Raw genomic sequence first — 19,883 nt, 5'->3', positions numbered from 1 at the left:
GTTGTTTCTGAAACATGTAATCCCATAGATAAGCCTCATCAAAACGACTTACTGCATGCTGGAGTGAAAATAAAAACTGATCTGGAAACATCACTCAAATTCTAAATTTAAAGATGAAACAACATTGAAATACACTTCAATTTTTGTTGAACACTGCACAAAAAACAATTATACACTTGAATCAATTTAACATTACTTTTTTTTTTTTTTTTAACATTTCTTTCTTTAATTCCAGATATTCTGAGGACATCCACATATTCATCCCATCACTTCTATCCATTGCTACAAAGAAAACAAGCATGCACTATGGAATTTGGTAACTACACAGTCTAAAAGAGTAATTTTTGAGGTTCAAATCAGAATAGTAATTTTGTTACCTCTGAAAGCTCTCCCAGCAATTGCTGTGAGGAAAATAGAGTAAATCATACCAAAAAGTATTGTTAGTAAGGTAAAAAGTAACCGCCTCACACATCTTTCCTGAAATTTCACACACACTAGCGATTTAAAAACAAAAGAACATCAGTGCTAATAATTCTTACTCACTAAGCAACTCATATAATGAGCTATTCTCATTTTTTTCTTTTGGACCATGAATGGAGTATTGGCTACTTCAACACTCATATGTGAAGCCATATCAGCAATGAGATCTTTTCAAAGCACCTATCCAGACAGACAGAAACTCAGAAATAGATTTAAAAAAAAAAAAAAAAAAAAGATGAATGTGTGTTTGTGATGATGCAAATGATGTCACAACTGTAGAATATTGAGAATTAAATCAGAACAGGTATGGGAAAAAAAGCCTATTTATTGGAGTTTAAAAATACTGAGTAGCTTACAAAACAAGGTAAAGATTGCTGCTGACAGACATAGAATCATACAGTCATATTGTATCTTGAATTGGGAAGGACCCACAAGAATCATCGAGTCCCATTCCTGGGTCCACACAGAACCACGCAAAAAACAGACCCTATGTCTGAGATCATTACCCAAATGCTTCTTCAGCGCTGCCATGACCACTTCCCAGGGTAGGCTGACCACCCTTTTGGTGCAGAACCTTTTCTTGACAGCCAACCTGAACCTCCCCTTTTGCTTGCAGCTCCATACTGTTCCCTTGGGTCCTATTGCTGGTCACCAGAGAGAATAGGCTTGTACCCCCTTATTTGCTAACGAAGTACCTAGGACTGGGAAAGGAAATTTCAAGTGAGGTCTTTTACTTGAGTTGCCTTTGGTGGTCTCAGCTGTTACACAGAATCAGACTGCTGCCTATTAATACTACTAATACTATTATGAGGCACCTACTTTACACTTTGTGGGGTGTAAGGAATTTACGGTTTTACAGGATTTACAAATCCATCTTGCTAGAATCTTGCAAGAAGGAAAGAAATATATTAGAAGGAACAAATTAAAAAATTAGAAAGAATTTACTTACACAGATTGTTATTAGCCAAGCATAGTCCCCATTTCTTACAAATACATGTATATATTTGGGGAGCACGCTGTGGACTTTTAATTTTTAGCAATCATGCTCTTTTTTACAACTATTCATTACATTTCTGTTTAATAAATGCCATCCCATAATTTGGGATTACATCAATGTTGAATTGGACACAAAAATAACCTGTCTTCTAAAACCATAAAAAAGCCTTGGTCTGATGGCATCTTTAAAGAGCATTCAATACGAAACAAAGTAAAAAAGATACTGGCTCGTGATCAAAAATTGTGACATCTCTTTGGCCATGACAAAATGAACACCTGGCAACTACATCTCTGCATTATCAAGCAATTCATGATCTGCAGGAAAGATACCAGTTGGCAAAAGATGAGTATGGCACTATGACACTAACTTGGAGCACAAATGCTGTGCCTGAGAGAAAACAACTTCCCACAGAGAGATATTTTCAAAGAGCTGCTAAACAGAGACTTGAAAGGAAGGTTTTGATGGTAGATCGCCAAGAAACCCAAAGGATGCTTGTCCCAAATGAAGTGGAGACTTTTATCTCAGTGTTTACGTACCAAAAGCATGACTCATAAATATACCGTATCATTTCTGTGGACAGTCAAGGTTTATTAAAATAATACTAGAGGACTGCATTTGGCTTAACATTTACTGTCCGTGCCTCAGGATTTCATTTACATCACCGAGAAAATAGCTGCCTCACCGCACAAAAGGTGTCATGAGATTAATTAACATACCCAGCAAGATACAAACCTCTATCCTAATTATGGTTTTCATATTTCTTTTTGAAAAGCATTAAGAAATATTACAAAAGGCACAGAAAATAGGAAATACCGTGATTAATTATTTTGTCTGTTCTCTGGGAATACTTGTACGTAAGGAGAAGTTCAAGCACTTGGGAAACTGTTTATATTATCTGTAGAGGATGGTGAAGTATGACTGCTGTTCCACCATAGAGGCAGACTAAATGACCAACACCAAGGGAAACTGATAGCGTATAATTAACATTAGTGGAAGATATAAACAACCATCAAAAAGCTCTACCTAATCTACAGAAGTATTAAAAGCAAGCGTTTTACTGGAAATAATTCCAGAATTTTTTTTTTTTTTCCCTGACCAGAACAATGTTACAGACTCTGACTCACAAAGACAGTGGAATTGCTAGGACATTGATTAAAATGGTCCTGCAAGTATCATCTATAGGATCAGTTCATTGCTTTCAGCTAACTATCTGGGATCTGGATCCTGAAAGGGGCTGAGAGAAGAATTAGGTTCTAATCTATCATGTGGACTCACAGAGGGAACAGAGTGAGAGTAAAACAAACTTTGCAGCTCTGAGAAGAATTGTGATAATCAGCATCCATCTCTCAGAGGAAGGGTGTCAGCCTGTAAAATGACTGAATGGAAAAATAATCCATTTTATTATGAAGAAGAATCCTTAATCCTTCATAATAAACTGGAAGCCTATTTTGGTCAGTTACGCTTTGAAGTCCATTATCCTGAAATGAAACATGCTTCCCTTGTACGTCACACTTATCTGCGACAAAGAGTGGACCAGGGTGCTCAACACAGCTAGCACACCACTTTGAAAATAGTCCTTTGGAAACCAAAGACAACTCAGCAGACTGGCAGAAATCTGGACAGCACCAGACACTCAGAGCCTGCTTGTGTTCAGGGTCTCTCAAAGGCACTGATAGGAACAGCTTCATTTCCCTTCTCTGCCCACAAGCTCTCCTGTTTGACCTTGGGTCAGTCAGTAATCCCTTCAATGCCTCATTTCTCTCTGAAACAGCAGCAATGTCTCTTGGCATTGTTATGAAAATAGTGTTATGCAAAAAGATCCCAAACGAACCATGTAGCTATCACAAAGAAAGAGATGAATGAGTACATGCAGCAGTCCTAAAATTATCATAATCAACATAATGTTGAGAACAACATTACTGACATGTGTTGGTAAAGACTTCCTTTATCCTGTGTAATTCATTATATTCTTAAATACTTTTGCAGCTTTTAAAGCTCACATTTGAATACGATAAAGCTACAGCTGAAATAAACAATGGGCTGTAGGGAACAACCTGCCAGAGGGGAAAGAAAAAAATATCTTAGAAGTTGTTCTCTGTCCCTAATTTTCATGGCTTCATGGAGAATGCTTTGTGAAAATGATTATTTTACTACTTCCTATGCCATGTAATTATTTCAAATAGAAAACATCAAAACCTGCAGTGCATTAAAATAAAAAATAGTATAAGAACTTCTACTCAGTCCTATACTTATTTAGTCTGCTCGATATTTCTTGGCAAATTCCAAACACACAGAATTACATGCACTTAAAGAAAATAAGTCAGATCTTTAAAACAGGATTTGAAAAGCACTCTAGATGCATGCTTCACTTCACACAGAGCTAAAAAGCATAATCAATTTATAAAGAGCTCATACCTTATTGGCAAACAATTGCACATAGGAAAAACTCAGAAATGATCTGATTAAAGCCCAGCAAGCTCAGGATACATCCTCCACTTGATTGTGGGAGAAATAACATAGAACCTGTTTATCAAGAGACTTTCCATATCCATGGAAAGACTGGAAACACTGCAAAAGCTGCAGCTTTCATGATAACTCTGTATATGTAATTTGGCACAGTGGCACCTTCAGCTGGAACTTTTAGATGAGTCTACAATAGACTGTTAACAATAACAGTATGGCATTTCTTGTTTTTCAGTCAACAGCTGGTACATGTAGGCACAAGGAACAAATATTAGATTAAATAACATTTAATTCAACTGTAAGTTTCAACAAAAGTTTGGCTTCCATTTGGACTTAAAGTCTCATTTAGAGTCAGGCTTGGAATTTCTGCTTAATCTGAAATTGTTTGCCTAATTTTTCAAAATCATTAGATATAAGAGGGAAAAAACAGATCTTATAAAATATGATCGTTTATTTTATGAGCCTCCAGACAACTTAAAGTTGGTGTAAAATTATACATTACAACTTTATCCTTTAAGTCTTTAAATCCTTACTCAGGCAGACAACTGTACTGATGTAAGACTCGGGGGGGAGATACAGGTGTTTTGTTTGTTTATTTGTTTTTTAATATTTTACCCTCTAATTCTGTTCGGCATATATACATATATATATATACATATATATATACATATAAACTTAATTCTGTACTATAATGTGAAAGAAATAAAACCAAAATTAGTTTAGTAGACTAAATTGCTGATGATGCACAGGAATAATAATTGAAAATACCTGCTTTGTGAATTCAAAAGCAAAGACACCTGTTTTTTTACAACTCCAAAATTACTATATTTAAATAGATTTGAAACTAAGATTGAAACACACACAAAGAGAGAAAATAAAAAGAAATAAAAAGAAAAACTAGTGTTCACTCTCCTAGAAGTAACAAAGAATACCCTACCTTAAATAATTCAAACTCCTTCTTTGGCATCAACAGCTATCAATGCACAAAGGATATTTGCAATTAAAATAAATGCATAAACATCCATTAGGGTGGAAATTACCACCTCTAAGTAAATAACCAGAAAAAAGCTCTAAAGGAAAAGACTTTGCTATATCTCTATCAACTTTATTCTCTTGTTAGACTCCATGCAATACAGAAATAAACTTCAGCCTGTAAAAGAAATATGCATCTTTTGACATATCAATAGACTATGAAAATATTTTAGCTTTGCTGTGAATCTCTTCCTCCTTTGTAAACGCACAAACAAGTACACACACACTTTTCAAAAGAAATTTTGTCTCCCAAGGAGTTGATGGTACCTGGATGGTGCGGGTATACACAGGTTCTGGCAATCCTAGATCACCTTCATAATTCCTCAGAGGGTCCAAAATGTTGTTTGGCACAAAGCCTGCATTGCCGCTTTTATTCCGAACCTTCCACCACTGCTTTCTGTCATCCAGAATCTGAAATAATTTGGTAACATAATTACATATTTTTTCTGACTTTCCTCCTGCCAGCACTTACATGATTTCCAAACAAAATCATAACTTTGCCAGGTTCTGTGATTGTCAACAGATCTTACACAGATGTTACACAGCCTTGTAGGCTTCCTTGATTATCACCATAAGTAATTCTACATCATAGTAGTTCACTTTTCAAAATGTGGCTCTCAAGAAAGGATATTGTAGAATAGCATGCAAATGAACCTGTGTGAACTCAGACATGTGCAGGACAACACAGTGGAATAAAAATCAAGTACTTGTACAGAGAGGCTGGCATCTCTACAGCCTGTGAGATAACAAAAGGAAAAAACTGCTAACGACCCAAGGGAAAATGCATGACTCTGCAATGGCACAAATTTGGGGAGAGTGCATTTCTGAGTAAAGAAGGAATTGGAGCAGAATGGCCAGCAGGAATTTGTTTTCTGACTATGAGCAGAGCAGCCTTATACACACCATTTTCTCTGTTACTTCTTTCCCTCTACATTTCTGTCTGTCTCTCAGGGTACCATTGCTTCCAGGAAAGGACAGTCTTTCATTGTGTGTACACAGGTAGTGTTTAACAGAGCCACTTATTTACATACTACCAAATGATGATTTTAAATGAGAAGACAGAAGAAACACACAATTATATTACAGCATGAATCTCCAGAGCAATGAGCCATAAGTCAGCACAGGATTTCTGTTTATCTTGTCTACGATGCAAAACAAATTAATTGAACTTTCCATACTAATGGAGATCAATTAGATAAAAACACTGAAGTCCTTACTGCTGCCCACAGGAAAGGTACCCTCAGCTTTGACTAGTACCAGAAATTTATGTCATCTCTTTGCAAAAAAGTTACCTCTACTATCTCTTCTTTCATGACAGAAAGCTCACTGTTGTTTCTTGCCATAAACTCATACTTGCATTTGGCATATTTCTTGGACTGCGTTTTATTGTGTGCTTCATAGTTTCTGCAATGTAGAGATCAGACTATTGTTCAGTGAGACATTCAAGCAAATAAAAATACAGATAAAATGCCCTCCTTCAACAACCCGCAAAACATTTAAACAACAAAAAAGAACATAACTTGCTGTTGCTGTAGAACTGTCTATTCACAACATACTAACTAAACGCATACACATCACATTACATCACACACATACACAAGAAAAGAAAAAAAGAAAAATGTGGTTGAGCTGCATGAACCTTAAGAACCGATAATCTTTATTGGCCCACTGCTTGCAATGTGTATGATAATTACTTGGATTTGCAGGTGCCATTTTATTAAGATAAATATGCACATTATATTTAGTCTTATTTCTTATAGAGAACTACAGTAGGTTAAACAATCATTTCCCATACTAATAAATGAATATGCTTGGTATACACTTAGTATATAGTGCTTTGCACGAAACTGTATTTCTAGCATTCATTATAAATTAAGCTTCAAGTCATGTTGACATTGATACCAATGGAATTGAACTCCAAGAAATGCTTGCCTGCTCCAGATCAGTTTTCTTCATTATTTATAATATATCATAACCTCTAAGAATCTCAAATTATTGCATCAATTAAGAGCAGGGTTCATTGTAAAATAAAGCATACCACAGTATACATCAGCAGCATTCTTTTCCTTGAGGAAAGATCTGTTCACATTGCCTTTGGGTAACAAGTTACTAGTTTCTTTAATGCGCTACCTCTTCAAAGTGAGAAGTCCCCCACCCCCCTCAAAATACATCCAAAAGAAACAGTAACATTATTCACCTGTTGTAAATAACACTTAAAAACCCAAATCCTTACCAAACAGTAAAGCTTAAAACAAAACAACGATAAATAAATAAAACAAAAACAAATGAGAAAAAAAAAAAAAAAACAGCAAAAAAAAAAAACAAACAAACAGTGGCTTGGCATACAACATCACAGCACAGGGATACAAATGCAGATGGTGCTGTGCAGCAATGGATCCCAGGTGTGTGCCTCAGCAATCCAGGAGTTACCTAGCTATTGCATGGCTGTGGAGAACTGTCTCACTTGACTTGAACAGCAGAACAAAGAAGCAGTCATATTGAGATTGAAAATGTATTATTTTGAAAGAAAGACAGAACACTTAGAGCATTTAAAGGAGAGAGCGAAAAACGTGGGATAAACCACAGCCTTCATAACTCCTATTATGAGGTTTAGAGACATGTGAGTAATCCCAATTTTTTCAGCCACCCACTCAAAATTTATATAGTTTTGAGGTGCTTTCTTATTAGTTTGGCGATATGACTAACCCACCTCTGAAGGCAGTATTACTGGTAGACTGCCTTTCCAATCTCATTTTATTAACTGTGTCTTCCTGCCCAGTCAACTGCTAGATATCCCAATCCCTCCAAAAGACATAACTCAGGAAGGATTATTATTATTATTAATACTATTATCATTAATAATAATAATTATTAGCAATAAATATGAATAAAAGTATTTATTAATGTTTATAATATTAATAATAATAATAATAACAACAACAACTTATACACTTATGCTTCAGTCTTACCCCACTCTGTTGCAATCAACCTCAATATCCCCAGAACACGGGCTGGACAGTGGCTATATACTGCTGAAGAGATGATAACACTTCAAGCCCACCTTAATGAGCCAAACTGTTTACTTTGGGTACCCAGAGCTTCCGTCCACCAATCTCCTGCTGCCTTCTCCTATTGCCTGCCAGATATGCTGTAACTGCAGCTCTGCTGTGCACGCTGCAGGAGAACATGGTAGATCGCACTGAACCCCAGGGTGCTGTTCCAGAAATGACAGTACAAAAACAGCTACATGGCATGCTGTTTTGAAACACCATACAACTTTTTGAAAAACTGTTCAGTGCTCTTTCAGCATCAGACAGAGCCCCTGATATAGCTAGTAACACACTGGAAGTTTAAGGTCATGATGCTTAGTTTAAGTCACCTGAGGAAAGCATGCCTTACTGGAGGTCCTGGCACATAAGGCTCACTCAAGTTCTCTGATTTTGCGCTCTTTGGACAACGTGTCACCTGCACGTCTCAGCACAGGTAGTGGGTGGCTCAGTCACTGCCTTCAGACTGCTTGTGAAAGCCAGCTTTCAACAAGGACCAGCAAACAGTGGCTGAAACATCCATCTTGTATTTCTTGTTCCTTTCCCCCAAACCTCCTTCCCTCTGCACCTGCTTCTTCACAGGTGCTTTACAATTTATCTTTAAGTGGAAGTTACTAAGGGTAATACATATTAATAGCTTTCACCCAATAAGGAACTCCTCCCAGGCATTTATTACGAGAGCCAGTTAACAAATGGAAGTTTACATCGCATTGGATCAGGAGATAGTGGCACACCATAAATGTCTGCATCAGTACCAGCCATCTAGACTCCCTCCTGCCATCAGTGGTGAGAAACAGGCACCACCACTGCCTGTCTCATTTCACATCTTTCAAAAGACTGACTTCACCTGACGTGACCTGATTCTTAGAAATGCTCCTTTCTCTTTGCCCACTACAAAGGAAGCTTGGATGACTCATTCTGTTACAGCCAGATACGCTGATATCATCAATGGGTCAATGCAATAAGCCCCATTCTTTAAACCTGAAACAGAGGCAACAGCCTTTGCATTGCTTTCAGTCTTGCTCTGAAAGGACAAAACAGGTCTTATTGCATTACAGATAAAAGAGAAAAGAATTTCTAGCGCAGATCATTTAGATTGCAAGCTGAGTGGTCCTCAGACAAGAACCCTCAAAGTAACCAAGTTAGAGAAAATGTTTAGAGATGACCATTATGGTTGCTGTTGTTACAAAGAATAAATCCAAAATTCAGAAAAACAATGGAGTCTTCACCTTGCACACCACTTGGGAATTTGTTTGCGTGCAGATTAACAGCAGCATCTTTTAGTTTGTAGCTCAAAAATCAGGGGTTATGCAAATTATGACTCATATCAACACTGTTTTTACCAGCAATCTGATCACAAAAGTTTAGCTTAAGCATCTTCCATGGCACATGAGCTAAAATACTCTTCAAATGGTGCATAAGGAATACAGTTTGGTGTGGAGGCACAATTCTAGCACTACTTTACTGATTTACTTCCACAGCTTTTACCAGCAGAAATTCTCCATGCCGACAGGGCTGAGACTCCAAGGATCACTGCGTTTCAGCATTAAGCTATTCAGATTTAGGCTAAAATGAAGGGGATGAAAGAGGATGTGCAAGAAGACCATGGTTGCTATGCAAACATTTTGTAGCTTTGTTCATAGTGAAAACGGAAGAAACAATCGGTTACTATTCTGGAAGTGGGCATTCATACACCAGCCCAGAACATCAAAAGCAGGATACTACGGAGCAGCAAATGAGCAGCTAAACAAATCAAACAATCATTCAAAACAAGGACAGATGAATCTGAGTGTACTTGTAATTCTTTGTATTTTCAAAGAGAGCAAAGAATAACTTTAAAAAAAATTGAAACAAAACAGAAAAAAAATAAACCCAAATAGCAGGATCCCATGTTCTCTATCAGATTGGAATTTTGCTATATCATTTTTGACAAAGGCAAGAATTTAACAGCATACATAAACATGTTTCATAGAAATGATACTGAAAGAGTCCTATGGATGTGCCTGGGAGAAGCAAAGGCAGAACAGCCACTGCTAGCCAGAGTGGCTGCCTTACAGAAATAAGGATCTGCGCCAGGCACAAACAGAGGTGAATAGAGACACCACCACCCCAGCAGCAATAAGTCGGGACAGTTATCCACAGCACCACGTACGACGTTGATTCAGTGTTACCTATCTACATGTCGGCTAACAGTTTGCTTAAAGGCAGCAACAGCTGCCCCTTGGTCCAGCAGAGGCCCTCTTTTGTACACTGTGTTACTGAATGCATACCCATCAGATGGAGGGTAGTCGGGAACACCGGGAGGCTGAAAGACAAAGAAGAGACAAAACCGAAGAGGGGATTAGTGTCACACACAGCAACACACTGCCTGTTTTGCCTAATCCAGAGCCCCCGTGCTCCCTGCCAGCACTCCCATGTCCTTGTTCTCAGGTGCTCACATTCTGCTATGAAAAGTTAATAGCTTCTGCATTTAAAATACGTACGCAGAGAGATCAAAAGAATAAAAGAATTTCAGTCCTAAGTCATCCGCCTGCATTAATATTACAGTGGATATTCTTTAGAAAAAAAAAACAGTTCTCTGGGGCAAGGTCCACGTCATCTCTTAGGTATCGCTACAGCAACAAAAGTTATAAGCAATGCCTGAATGACTTTAAAACAAACGGCACTGAGAAACTGCTCTGAGCTTTTGTTCTATATGTACACTTCAAGCCAGAAAACTCTAGATAGCTAACCGTAAGTGTATGTCAGAAATAAACCTCCCAAGTAAAATTATCACCCTATTTCAGGATCATAATATCAAGCGGTTCATTTATGTCACCCTCTCACAGAACATGATTGAAGTCAAAGAAGAAATGCAAAAAGGAAGGTAATACTTCATGTAATTAAGGATTATAATTAAAGGAAACAATCACAACTTATTACAAGCACACACAGAAAAGTCTTTTAAAGCAGCAATCCTTTAAAAAAAACTACCTTAAATCCAGCAGTGATACTCTGCTTCTAGTAAGAATTATTTTAATGTCCATTCCCCAAAAGAAAGACAAGTTGAGCAGTTCATTTCTGGAGATTATGAAATTGAAGATGCTCATTCTTGATCATTTTCTTATATCACCATCCAATTGCACAACAAGCTAGAACAGCTGAGATTCACCACAAGTTGCCAAATCTGGCCTTTTTTTCTTGCTGTGTGGCTACAGAAAAGCCAGCGTCCTCAAGCCTGCCTCCAAGTACCTGACCTGGCACCTAGAAACACTTGCCTATGGGGCTGAGTGTTTGTAAAAAGAAATTAAAAACACATAGAGAAAATAAAAAACAAAACAAAACAAAACAAACAAAAAAACTATATAGACAGAATTTTCTTTAAAAATACATGACTATAACCTCTTTGAAAAATAGACTCTCAAGTGTCACTGACTATAACTCACATCAAAAGACACTCAGGAAGCAGGCACTCATTTTTACTTCACACAGAAATTATTTGCATCTCCTGAGCCTCACTCGACTCTCATCACCAGCTCCCCACTGTTTCACTGCCATTTGAAGTCCCCATTGCTCAGCTGACTCTACCTTCAAACCCCTTGGTGGGAGCTGCATGTGCAACTACATATTAGGATACAGGATTGGAAAGAAAAAAAACAAAAACACCTCATGAACAAGGCTTCCCAGTGCACATGCTCAATATGCCCTCCCAGCAGGACCAGCCTCCACCTCCACCTGCACCACCCCACTGAGGCACAGGGCTCATGAGCAGCAAGGCATGGACACAAATTCTCATATAATTTTTCCAGTACTCTTTGTCATCTAAGCTGTTCTGATGGACTTAGAAAGAATAATTTTTCTAGTATCACCCACTTCAGGATGCTCCTTTTGCTGTAGATATTTTGCACTGGTGCAGCTTTTCCAGCTGAGCACCTAATGTATTTCACGGCTATTAAGCAGCTCAGCACTTCTCCCACAGGGGATGTGCTCAGGAGGCACTGGTGCAGGGAGCCAAGGTACCAAGGTTAAATGAGTTGCCCAAAACCACACAGGAATCATGAAACTAAGGCTTGACATCCCAGGTACCAGTCACACAAATGCCTCCATTGAACTGTTATTATTACTATTATTATTATTACTATTATTATTACTGCTACTACTATTATTTGGTCTTTTGAAGACTAGGACAAAGATGCTAAAAGTCAGCACAAACACCTACCAACCCAACCAACATTACCAACATCAAGAAGAATGCAATCCCCAAAACACAAACAAACACAGTATCTCAGTGTATTCCCGCCCCCCCAAATGTTTCAACATATTATATACTAATATAACATAAGAAAAATACGTATTCATTAATAATCATAACAGAAAAAAGTGCCCCTTTTTTTCAATACTATTTTGCACTTTTCACATATCAATATAAGTTGAGAAAGGGTGGGGTGTTGTTTTGGTTTGTCTTTTCTGTTTGTTTGTTTATTAATTAAAAAGGAGCACAACATAAACTATAAAACCTGAAGCAATGTTTGATGGAGCTTTTTTGGGGAGATGACAGGAACAGCTACATTTCATTTACTGTGCCCATTAACTTTTACTAAACACTTTTTTTTTCTCAGAAAAATCTCACAGGCAATAACATACTTTTTGTTGCATTTATTCTTGTATACCCTATTAGGCATAAAGACAAACAATGTTTTAAGTAATGAAATATGAACCATGCTAGCCTCCTTTGCTTGGCAGACTTTTTAGATGGTATACATGTACACTTTTTTATTTTTTAAATGCAGTTTCATCAAAACAAAGTTTCATTGTGACATGTTTTCCATGGACACATTTAATGTTTTTGTGTTTTGTTTTTTTTTGTTTTGCTGGAGAAACTTTGTTGTCTCCAATAAGACAACACGAGAGTTGTTCTGCAAGAGAAAGCCATCCCACAACAGCTGATAAACAGTAAATGGTGAACTCAACTTTACAAGGCTAAGACTGAATGTTTCCCATACCTCAGACAAAATACCCTAACTATAAAAGTATTCTGAAATTTGGTTGTTTTCATAATAAAAACTTCATGAAATAGAAACTGATTTACTTCTTAGATTCACCCCTGTGCAGGCATGTAGGGCCTCACAGCACAGAGATGAAATGGCAGGCTCCTCTCCCAGGATATGGTAAATGCTCATGGCACTAGAAAGCAGAGCTCAGCTCAAAACCAGAAATGGCAACTGTGACAAATATTTTTCAAAAACACAGCGACCATGTGATCCATCTAAAATCATGCCCTTGCATTTTCTTCCATATGCACATTTTTGCCACTAGCATATTTATCAAGCTCACAATTTTAAAATTAAGATAAAATCCGATATAATAGTATTAAGATGTGTTCTGAATATGGTACAGTGTAACTTGTCCAAGGAAGATGCATAACTCTATGGGTTGAACCTCAAAAATTCTTAGCTGTGCTTCCATATCACAGACGTTAACAGGGGAACTTGGACTAGCTAACTTTTGATTTAAACTACAGCTAGTTTAATACATTACAATCTTAAATTTAATCTTGTCTCTTCTCAAAACCAAAAAGCTTCCAAAATTAAAGCTTTCATATGTTTAAAATAGCAATAGCTTTTTTTTTTTTTTTTGTGAATTAAAAAAATAAATCATTTGTATTCTTAAAGTTTTCACATAAGTCAAAGTACATTTTCTGACCAACTCTACTGAAAAAGTTGAAGGTAAAATCTTGATAGTCAGTCCCTTTATTTTCCCCTCACAGAATTAGTAAGAATATCTCAGATTACTCTGAAGGCTTTAGATGCAGGTCCATGTTTCCATTCTCCAAACAGAATATCTTTTTTTTTTCCTTCTAAATTGATCTTATTTTGTGGGAGAAAAGCAAATTGTTCCTGGCAACAATTCTTCTAACTGGCAAGACTTTTCAGAAGTAAATTACCTGACATGGCATTACTCTGATAGCACTGGTGAATATTTTTTTGCAAAACAGTGGAAGTATCAAAAAATCAATAAAAGAAATATTAAATTCTACGTTTATTAACAAGCAATTAAAATTCAAAACTCCCTATTTTTCGTTTTGTTTTGTTTATGTTCCTGTGCATGGATGCACATTTGAAAACACTGTCGTTCAAATTTGCCTAAAGCATATACAATCAAAGTCAATGGGATCTGAAAGCACAGGACAAGGGCCAGAACAAAACTTAGGGGCTTGGATTGTCCTTTCAACTGATGTGGGAAAACACACCAAGTTCAAAGAGGGTAGTAGGCAAAATCCTCGTATTTTTCCTCTTACATTTTGGTGGTTAAACAGATATTTGGTTTTCTATAGCTTTTGTGCAAATATACTGAGATTGCACTGATGTTGTCTCTCCAATGTCTCAGAATGTTTTTTTCTGTGAAAGTAGTTTATGTTGCTTTCCACGAATTTACAAACCAGTGTCATAGTTAACCTACCTCAGTTGACAATCTTTTGATTTCTTGCTTCCGCTGCTGCTCTGCAAAGTTTGCCACAGACTCAGCCAAATGATTGAGTTCTTGTTCATTTGGAGCTCCCATGAAGTTCAGCAAAGGAGGTTCCCAACCATTTCGGAAACGGGGGACATAAGGTGGAATAAACTGGTCTTTGGGCCAGTCCACTCTGTATGAAAAGTAAATTAGAGAGCTTTGTCAAATGCCATAAAAATATTATTTTGATAGGTTTTCTAAAAATTGAAATGCTTTTTATTTTGTTAGTGAAGAGGACAGGCTGGTATTACAGTATAGATACAACTGTGCTAGAACACAAAATTTGCAGAAAATATGTATTGACCATAACTACTTTTCTGCAAGGCACAGCAATAAGCTAACTACTTTTGCCATAATGACTTGTCAGTGCTAAAACACAACAAATTCCTGTCTCCTAGCAAAGGATGAGTAATAGAAGAATCAATCACAAACACATCTAGGATTTTTTTTTAGCTGTTAGATGGGAAAAAGTGTTGCAATGCTCTGTTTGTGTTAAAGGAATACACAAAAGACTTCAAAGAAACCGCCTACTGTATAAGAAAGTCTGAAACTAGGTATGAAGTACAGAAGCTTAGGCCAAGCAACACTTTAAAGAAATTAGGCAATGAATAGCTTATACTGAAAAAAAAAAAAAAAAAAAAAAAAAAAAGAATTATCAGCATATTTAATGTTTTATACTTTAGATTAATATTCTTAGAATACAATATTACTTTTTAGTGCTCCACTAGCATTTCCTACCGTAATATGAAGTACCTAAATTAATGCTTTCATGCTCTGCCTTTGTGCCATGCATGACGAACCATCTTGCAATATAATTACTGTATCTTTACAGTGGAAGCAGAAATGGAAACTGACATTACAGTGGCTTAACAGTCTCATTGTTTACATTGCTCAAAATTAAGGGAAAAATGCTGTCAGCCACACAACTTGCAGGAAAAGTCAGCAATTATTATCCCATTAGTATGTCTGATGTAGGTCAGTAACCCTTGAGTTTCATCATTCATCTCTTTTGCTAAACTGCACCACGGTGTATCTCTGTATACTGAGATCACTCAGACTGAAATATCTAATCTTCACAGGTCAACTAGCAGTATTCTAAGTGCTTCACTCTTCCCTATCCAACATAAGCTGTTTCTCTTTCAATCACACTTTTTTCAGTATGGCTTAAGATAATAATGAAGGTAGTTCCAAAGACAAGGAGGCAACGATTTTACACAGAAATCCATTTTCCCTTCATGGGGCTCCAATGCTATGGAAATTTCCACAGTCAGCCCCACCACAAGCTGCAGTGAAGCCAGCAGAGCTCAGAGCAGGTAAAGGCAAGCAGATACTGCTTTTCTGGTATAAAGTCTCTGGCAGTCACAAGGGGATCTAATTACTGTTTCCAGCCCATTTTGTAGTAGCAGGCTGGACAACAGGCCCAGGGATGTATTTGGACATTGTTCCAGCATCAGAGTGAGATCAAAAAGGGATCACACACTCCCTACTATGAGGATGCTCCTCGCTCCATATTCTAGGGCTTTATATGCAGCCTTCCTTACAAGGAAACCACTCAATTCACTTTTATCACTTAGTCACTTTTAAAAAATACTTTTTATTGATGTAATTTAAAATGTAAGAAATCTACTTGGTAGATGTTTATTTCTGAATTTGGAATCTAAGCGCAAGACAAATAAACTCAAAATACATGGTGTATTTCCAGTCCAAGTAATTGCATGCTTAATCATTGTTACATGTATTTATCTACCACAGATTACAGATTGACATTTTGTCAATTTAAGATTTTTTTCTGCATATTTTACTAAGTAATTTCAAACCATATACTCACCTCAAAAACAACAAATACATAAAATAATTTCAGTGAAGCTTAACCATAATAGTGACATGTAGGGTATGCACACATAACATGACTCAGCCAATAAACACTCTTTAAAAGTTTGAAGCATTTTCTTTATAGCATTATGATGCTTTTAAAGAAGTAAAGGCATTTAAATTTTTAGCTTTTGATCATTATTGGAAATTGAAAATAGAAATCTGTATCCTCTTTTTCCATGTTTTTCACTTTTTATATCAACTTCTTCAAACTGATTTTTAATCAATTCCAAATGATTGGGTTGGAAAAATAAGGGTGTAAAGCAAGCATGCAAAGGACAGTTCAGAAAAAAATGATGATGTAAGACTACATGTATGTAATTTGGTCTCTTCTCCTAGATTCTACGGAGGAAACAAAAATTTCTGTCTACGTTTTCTCCCTCCCTGTGACCCCTAAAATCAAACCATTCCCAAATCCCATTGAGGCTAAAGGGTTCCTTTCCAAAAAACTTCAAAAAACAGCTGTGAGGAGTCCAAAGACCACCAAATTAGTAACACATTTGTTGGGGGTGGATCATATGATTAAGATTGTGTCAATAAACTTGAGCTTTTTCTCACCTGGCTTTGGTCCATGTGTCACCCAATGACATCCATAATTGTCCTTCCTCACTGGTGACAGTATATTGCAGGAAGTCTATAGTATCTTTTGTAAGAAGGGGACTTAGTACTGTACTAGCAAGCTCTGGACCTCCTGTTGTCTGCACCACCTAAATACAAGTATTAAAATAACACAAAGAACATACATATGGTAAGTAAGGAAGTTACATTGAATATATATCTGCTGTGCTGCTAGGATACATTTACTACTCAAACAAACAAATAATTTTTGAGGAACTAACATGTGTCCTAATGTCTTATGGATAAAGTAAAAACACTTATAGCAAAATAACTGCTGTTCTGATCACCTACTAATTTATATTTAGACCCACTATTTCAATGTTACTTTAATCTACTGATCAAAATCACACATACTTCCATTCAGGCATATGGTTATGCATTCAACTCTCCTCCTGCATTATATAAATTATCACATTTTTTTAATTGTTAATTAAAAATGATAATTTCAAACTGTAACATTAGAAGCTAAAAACATTTTAAATAAATACATTTAACAAATGGATGTGTGTACAGAAAATGATATAACATGTTTTCTGAAGAGACCCTCATCCTCAAATACACACATTTCTCCTTAGTTACTGTCCAGGGACACAACATTTTAATCTTTTTATCTTTGAAAAGATTATAGAGTATACAGATACAAGAGTTCTGAAGGAAAACACTGAAAAAAAAATATAAAAGCTTACCATATGTAGTGGGGTAAAAAGAAAATGAACCAGTTCCGCTGCACTAGGATTCTGGATATGGAACTTCAATTTGGCCTGAGGGAAAATGATAAATTGTAAGAAACAGTTAACTTTAATGACAATAAATACTTCACATAAGAATGACCATCTCAAGTGAGACCACAGGTCCATCCAAGCTCAATTCTTTGTCTCCAACATCAGCTAATAACAAGTGTTAAGGGAAGAATGTGAGAAAAAGGCAAACTCATAAGAAATTTTCCCCAAGATATTTTGAATCCATCAGTAATTACCTCAGAAACCAGAAGTACAAAATCCTAGTGTTTTACATTAATAGCCATTGATGGATTCTTCTTGTGAATAAATTCACTCAATTGCTTTTGAATCCATGTAAATCTTAGCGTGTACTATGCAAATAAGAAGTTTGGCACCTGGATTCTATGCTTTGTAAAAAACCAGTCTCCTTTGGAAATGTGCCAGTTCTAGGTTTCATCAATACCCTGTAGTTCTTTTCCAAAAGAAAACTGATCAATCCTTCTCTCCTCCCTTTTTCCAGTGATGTTTGTTACCATTTATAGATTTATTACATTCTCAGTCTTTTTGTTTTTTACTCCAAACTAAAGAAAAGCCTAAGTAATCATCCTTTACAGCATTCTTGTCCTCCCTGTACATTTTTCAATTTCACTGTACTGGGACCAAAATAAAGCCAGTGAACATAGTGGCATATTGATGATCTGTATTTGTTCATTTTTGTCTTTTCTGATGTCTCTTAGCATTCACTTGGTCGTTCAATACATGTATTGAACATGGATGATACTTTCACAGAAACAAGTAGTACATCCACTTTTTTTTTCTCACTTATTCTATATATGATGTTTTCCCATTTGTATCTTATCTGTCAATACTGAATTTCATCTGTAAATTCACCATTTGCTATCATGAGGTGTTTCTCTATTTCTGTACTGAGGATTAGTCTCATTTTACTATCCAGAATAGCTTAGTAGCCTCACCAAATCTTGTCACTTCACTCCCCATTTGCCCGAAAACCTGTGAGTATGTTGGACAGCAAAGGCTGTCATGGTATAGGTGTACATGGGACTTCACTGCTGAATTTGCTGCACTTTGAGAATGGGCATTTCATGCTTATAAATCGTTTTCTGTTTTGCCAAGCAAGAGTCTAGGAAGCTCTGTTTGAACTCAAAGCATCTCATTTTCATTACAAACTTCAGGGTATGTGACCTTGTTAGACATAAAATAAAAATCTGAGAAATTTGTAGGCATCATTTCGCTTTGCAAGATGTATGTTTTCTTCTTCAATTTTAATATACCTGTCTACAGGTTTATTATTTAATAATATATGTGTATAATGTTAAATGTATCTGCCTACCATATCCCATGAGGGGTACCTCATGGATACATGGTTGTCTTAGTCCCTCAGAGCCCTGAAATTACTTTAAAATTATAAACATTACCTTAATCATTTCTCTTTCTCAGGAAGAAAGGCAGTCTGAGAGGTTGCACAACACTGTGTGTGGCTTGTTGATTTATCCGTAAGTTTTTGGAGGAGATGGATGAATGGTACCCATTCAACAGAGTTTCTATCCATCTATCTGTTACTTGCCATTTTGATTTTCGGTTCTTTTTTAACCCATTACCAGTTCTTCAACATGCAACAGATACTCTCTTGTGCTTCCCATAAACAATGGTTTTCATGAACATATTGTCCATTATCAAGCTTTTCCAAATAAATATATGCATTAAGAAAATACATATTTTTCTCTGCTACAACTTCTTGGAGTATTCCTTTTATTTAGTGATGACCTATCAGCTCTGCAGACTCTAGAAGTAGCAAGCATGCCAGAATGTGTTTTAAAAAACTTCTAGAGTGTGCTTCCAAGTTAAGAAACAAAGAGGATGTGTTTTTAGTGCTAATAACTTCCTATACATTGTTCTTCAGATGTGACAACTTTCTTTTGGTCTTTGTAAACATTTTTTTTTCCAAATGGTAGGCACTTTTTAGCAGTTTCCAGCATAGTATTTTAAAACAGTTTCCATTCTACTGACAAAGATTTTATTCTAGCTAATAATTTTACTTTTAAACTAGATTCTTCACTTTATACAGTTCTCCATGTCTGACATAAATGCCTAGGAAAGGAAATTTCAAGTTTTTGTGGCTTCTGCAATGACATTGAAACAACACAC

General features: G+C 36.4%; 1 protein-coding gene across 1 annotated transcript in view; it reads right to left on the bottom strand.

Annotated features, from left to right (window-relative positions):
• Nucleotides 1-19,883, bottom strand: part of EPS8 (EGFR pathway substrate 8, signaling adaptor) — a 92,968-nt gene that overhangs the window by 12,768 nt on the left and 60,317 nt on the right. The window contains exons 12-17 of the mRNA XM_084282557.1: nucleotides 17,685-17,759; nucleotides 16,939-17,087; nucleotides 14,458-14,641; nucleotides 10,191-10,324; nucleotides 6,265-6,376; nucleotides 5,240-5,383 (exon numbers count right to left, since the gene is read on the bottom strand). Coding sequence (XP_084138683.1) covers nucleotides 5,240-5,383; nucleotides 6,265-6,376; nucleotides 10,191-10,324; nucleotides 14,458-14,641; nucleotides 16,939-17,087; nucleotides 17,685-17,759 — 798 coding nt within the window. The remainder of the gene's footprint in view (nucleotides 1-5,239; nucleotides 5,384-6,264; nucleotides 6,377-10,190; nucleotides 10,325-14,457; nucleotides 14,642-16,938; nucleotides 17,088-17,684; nucleotides 17,760-19,883) is intronic.

The sequence above is a fragment of the Netta rufina genome, assembly GCF_964035555.1.
Source record: "Netta rufina genome assembly, chromosome: 1".
NCBI lineage: Eukaryota > Metazoa > Chordata > Aves > Anseriformes > Anatidae > Netta > Netta rufina.
This window is presented reverse-complemented; position numbering and strand designations above follow the sequence as displayed.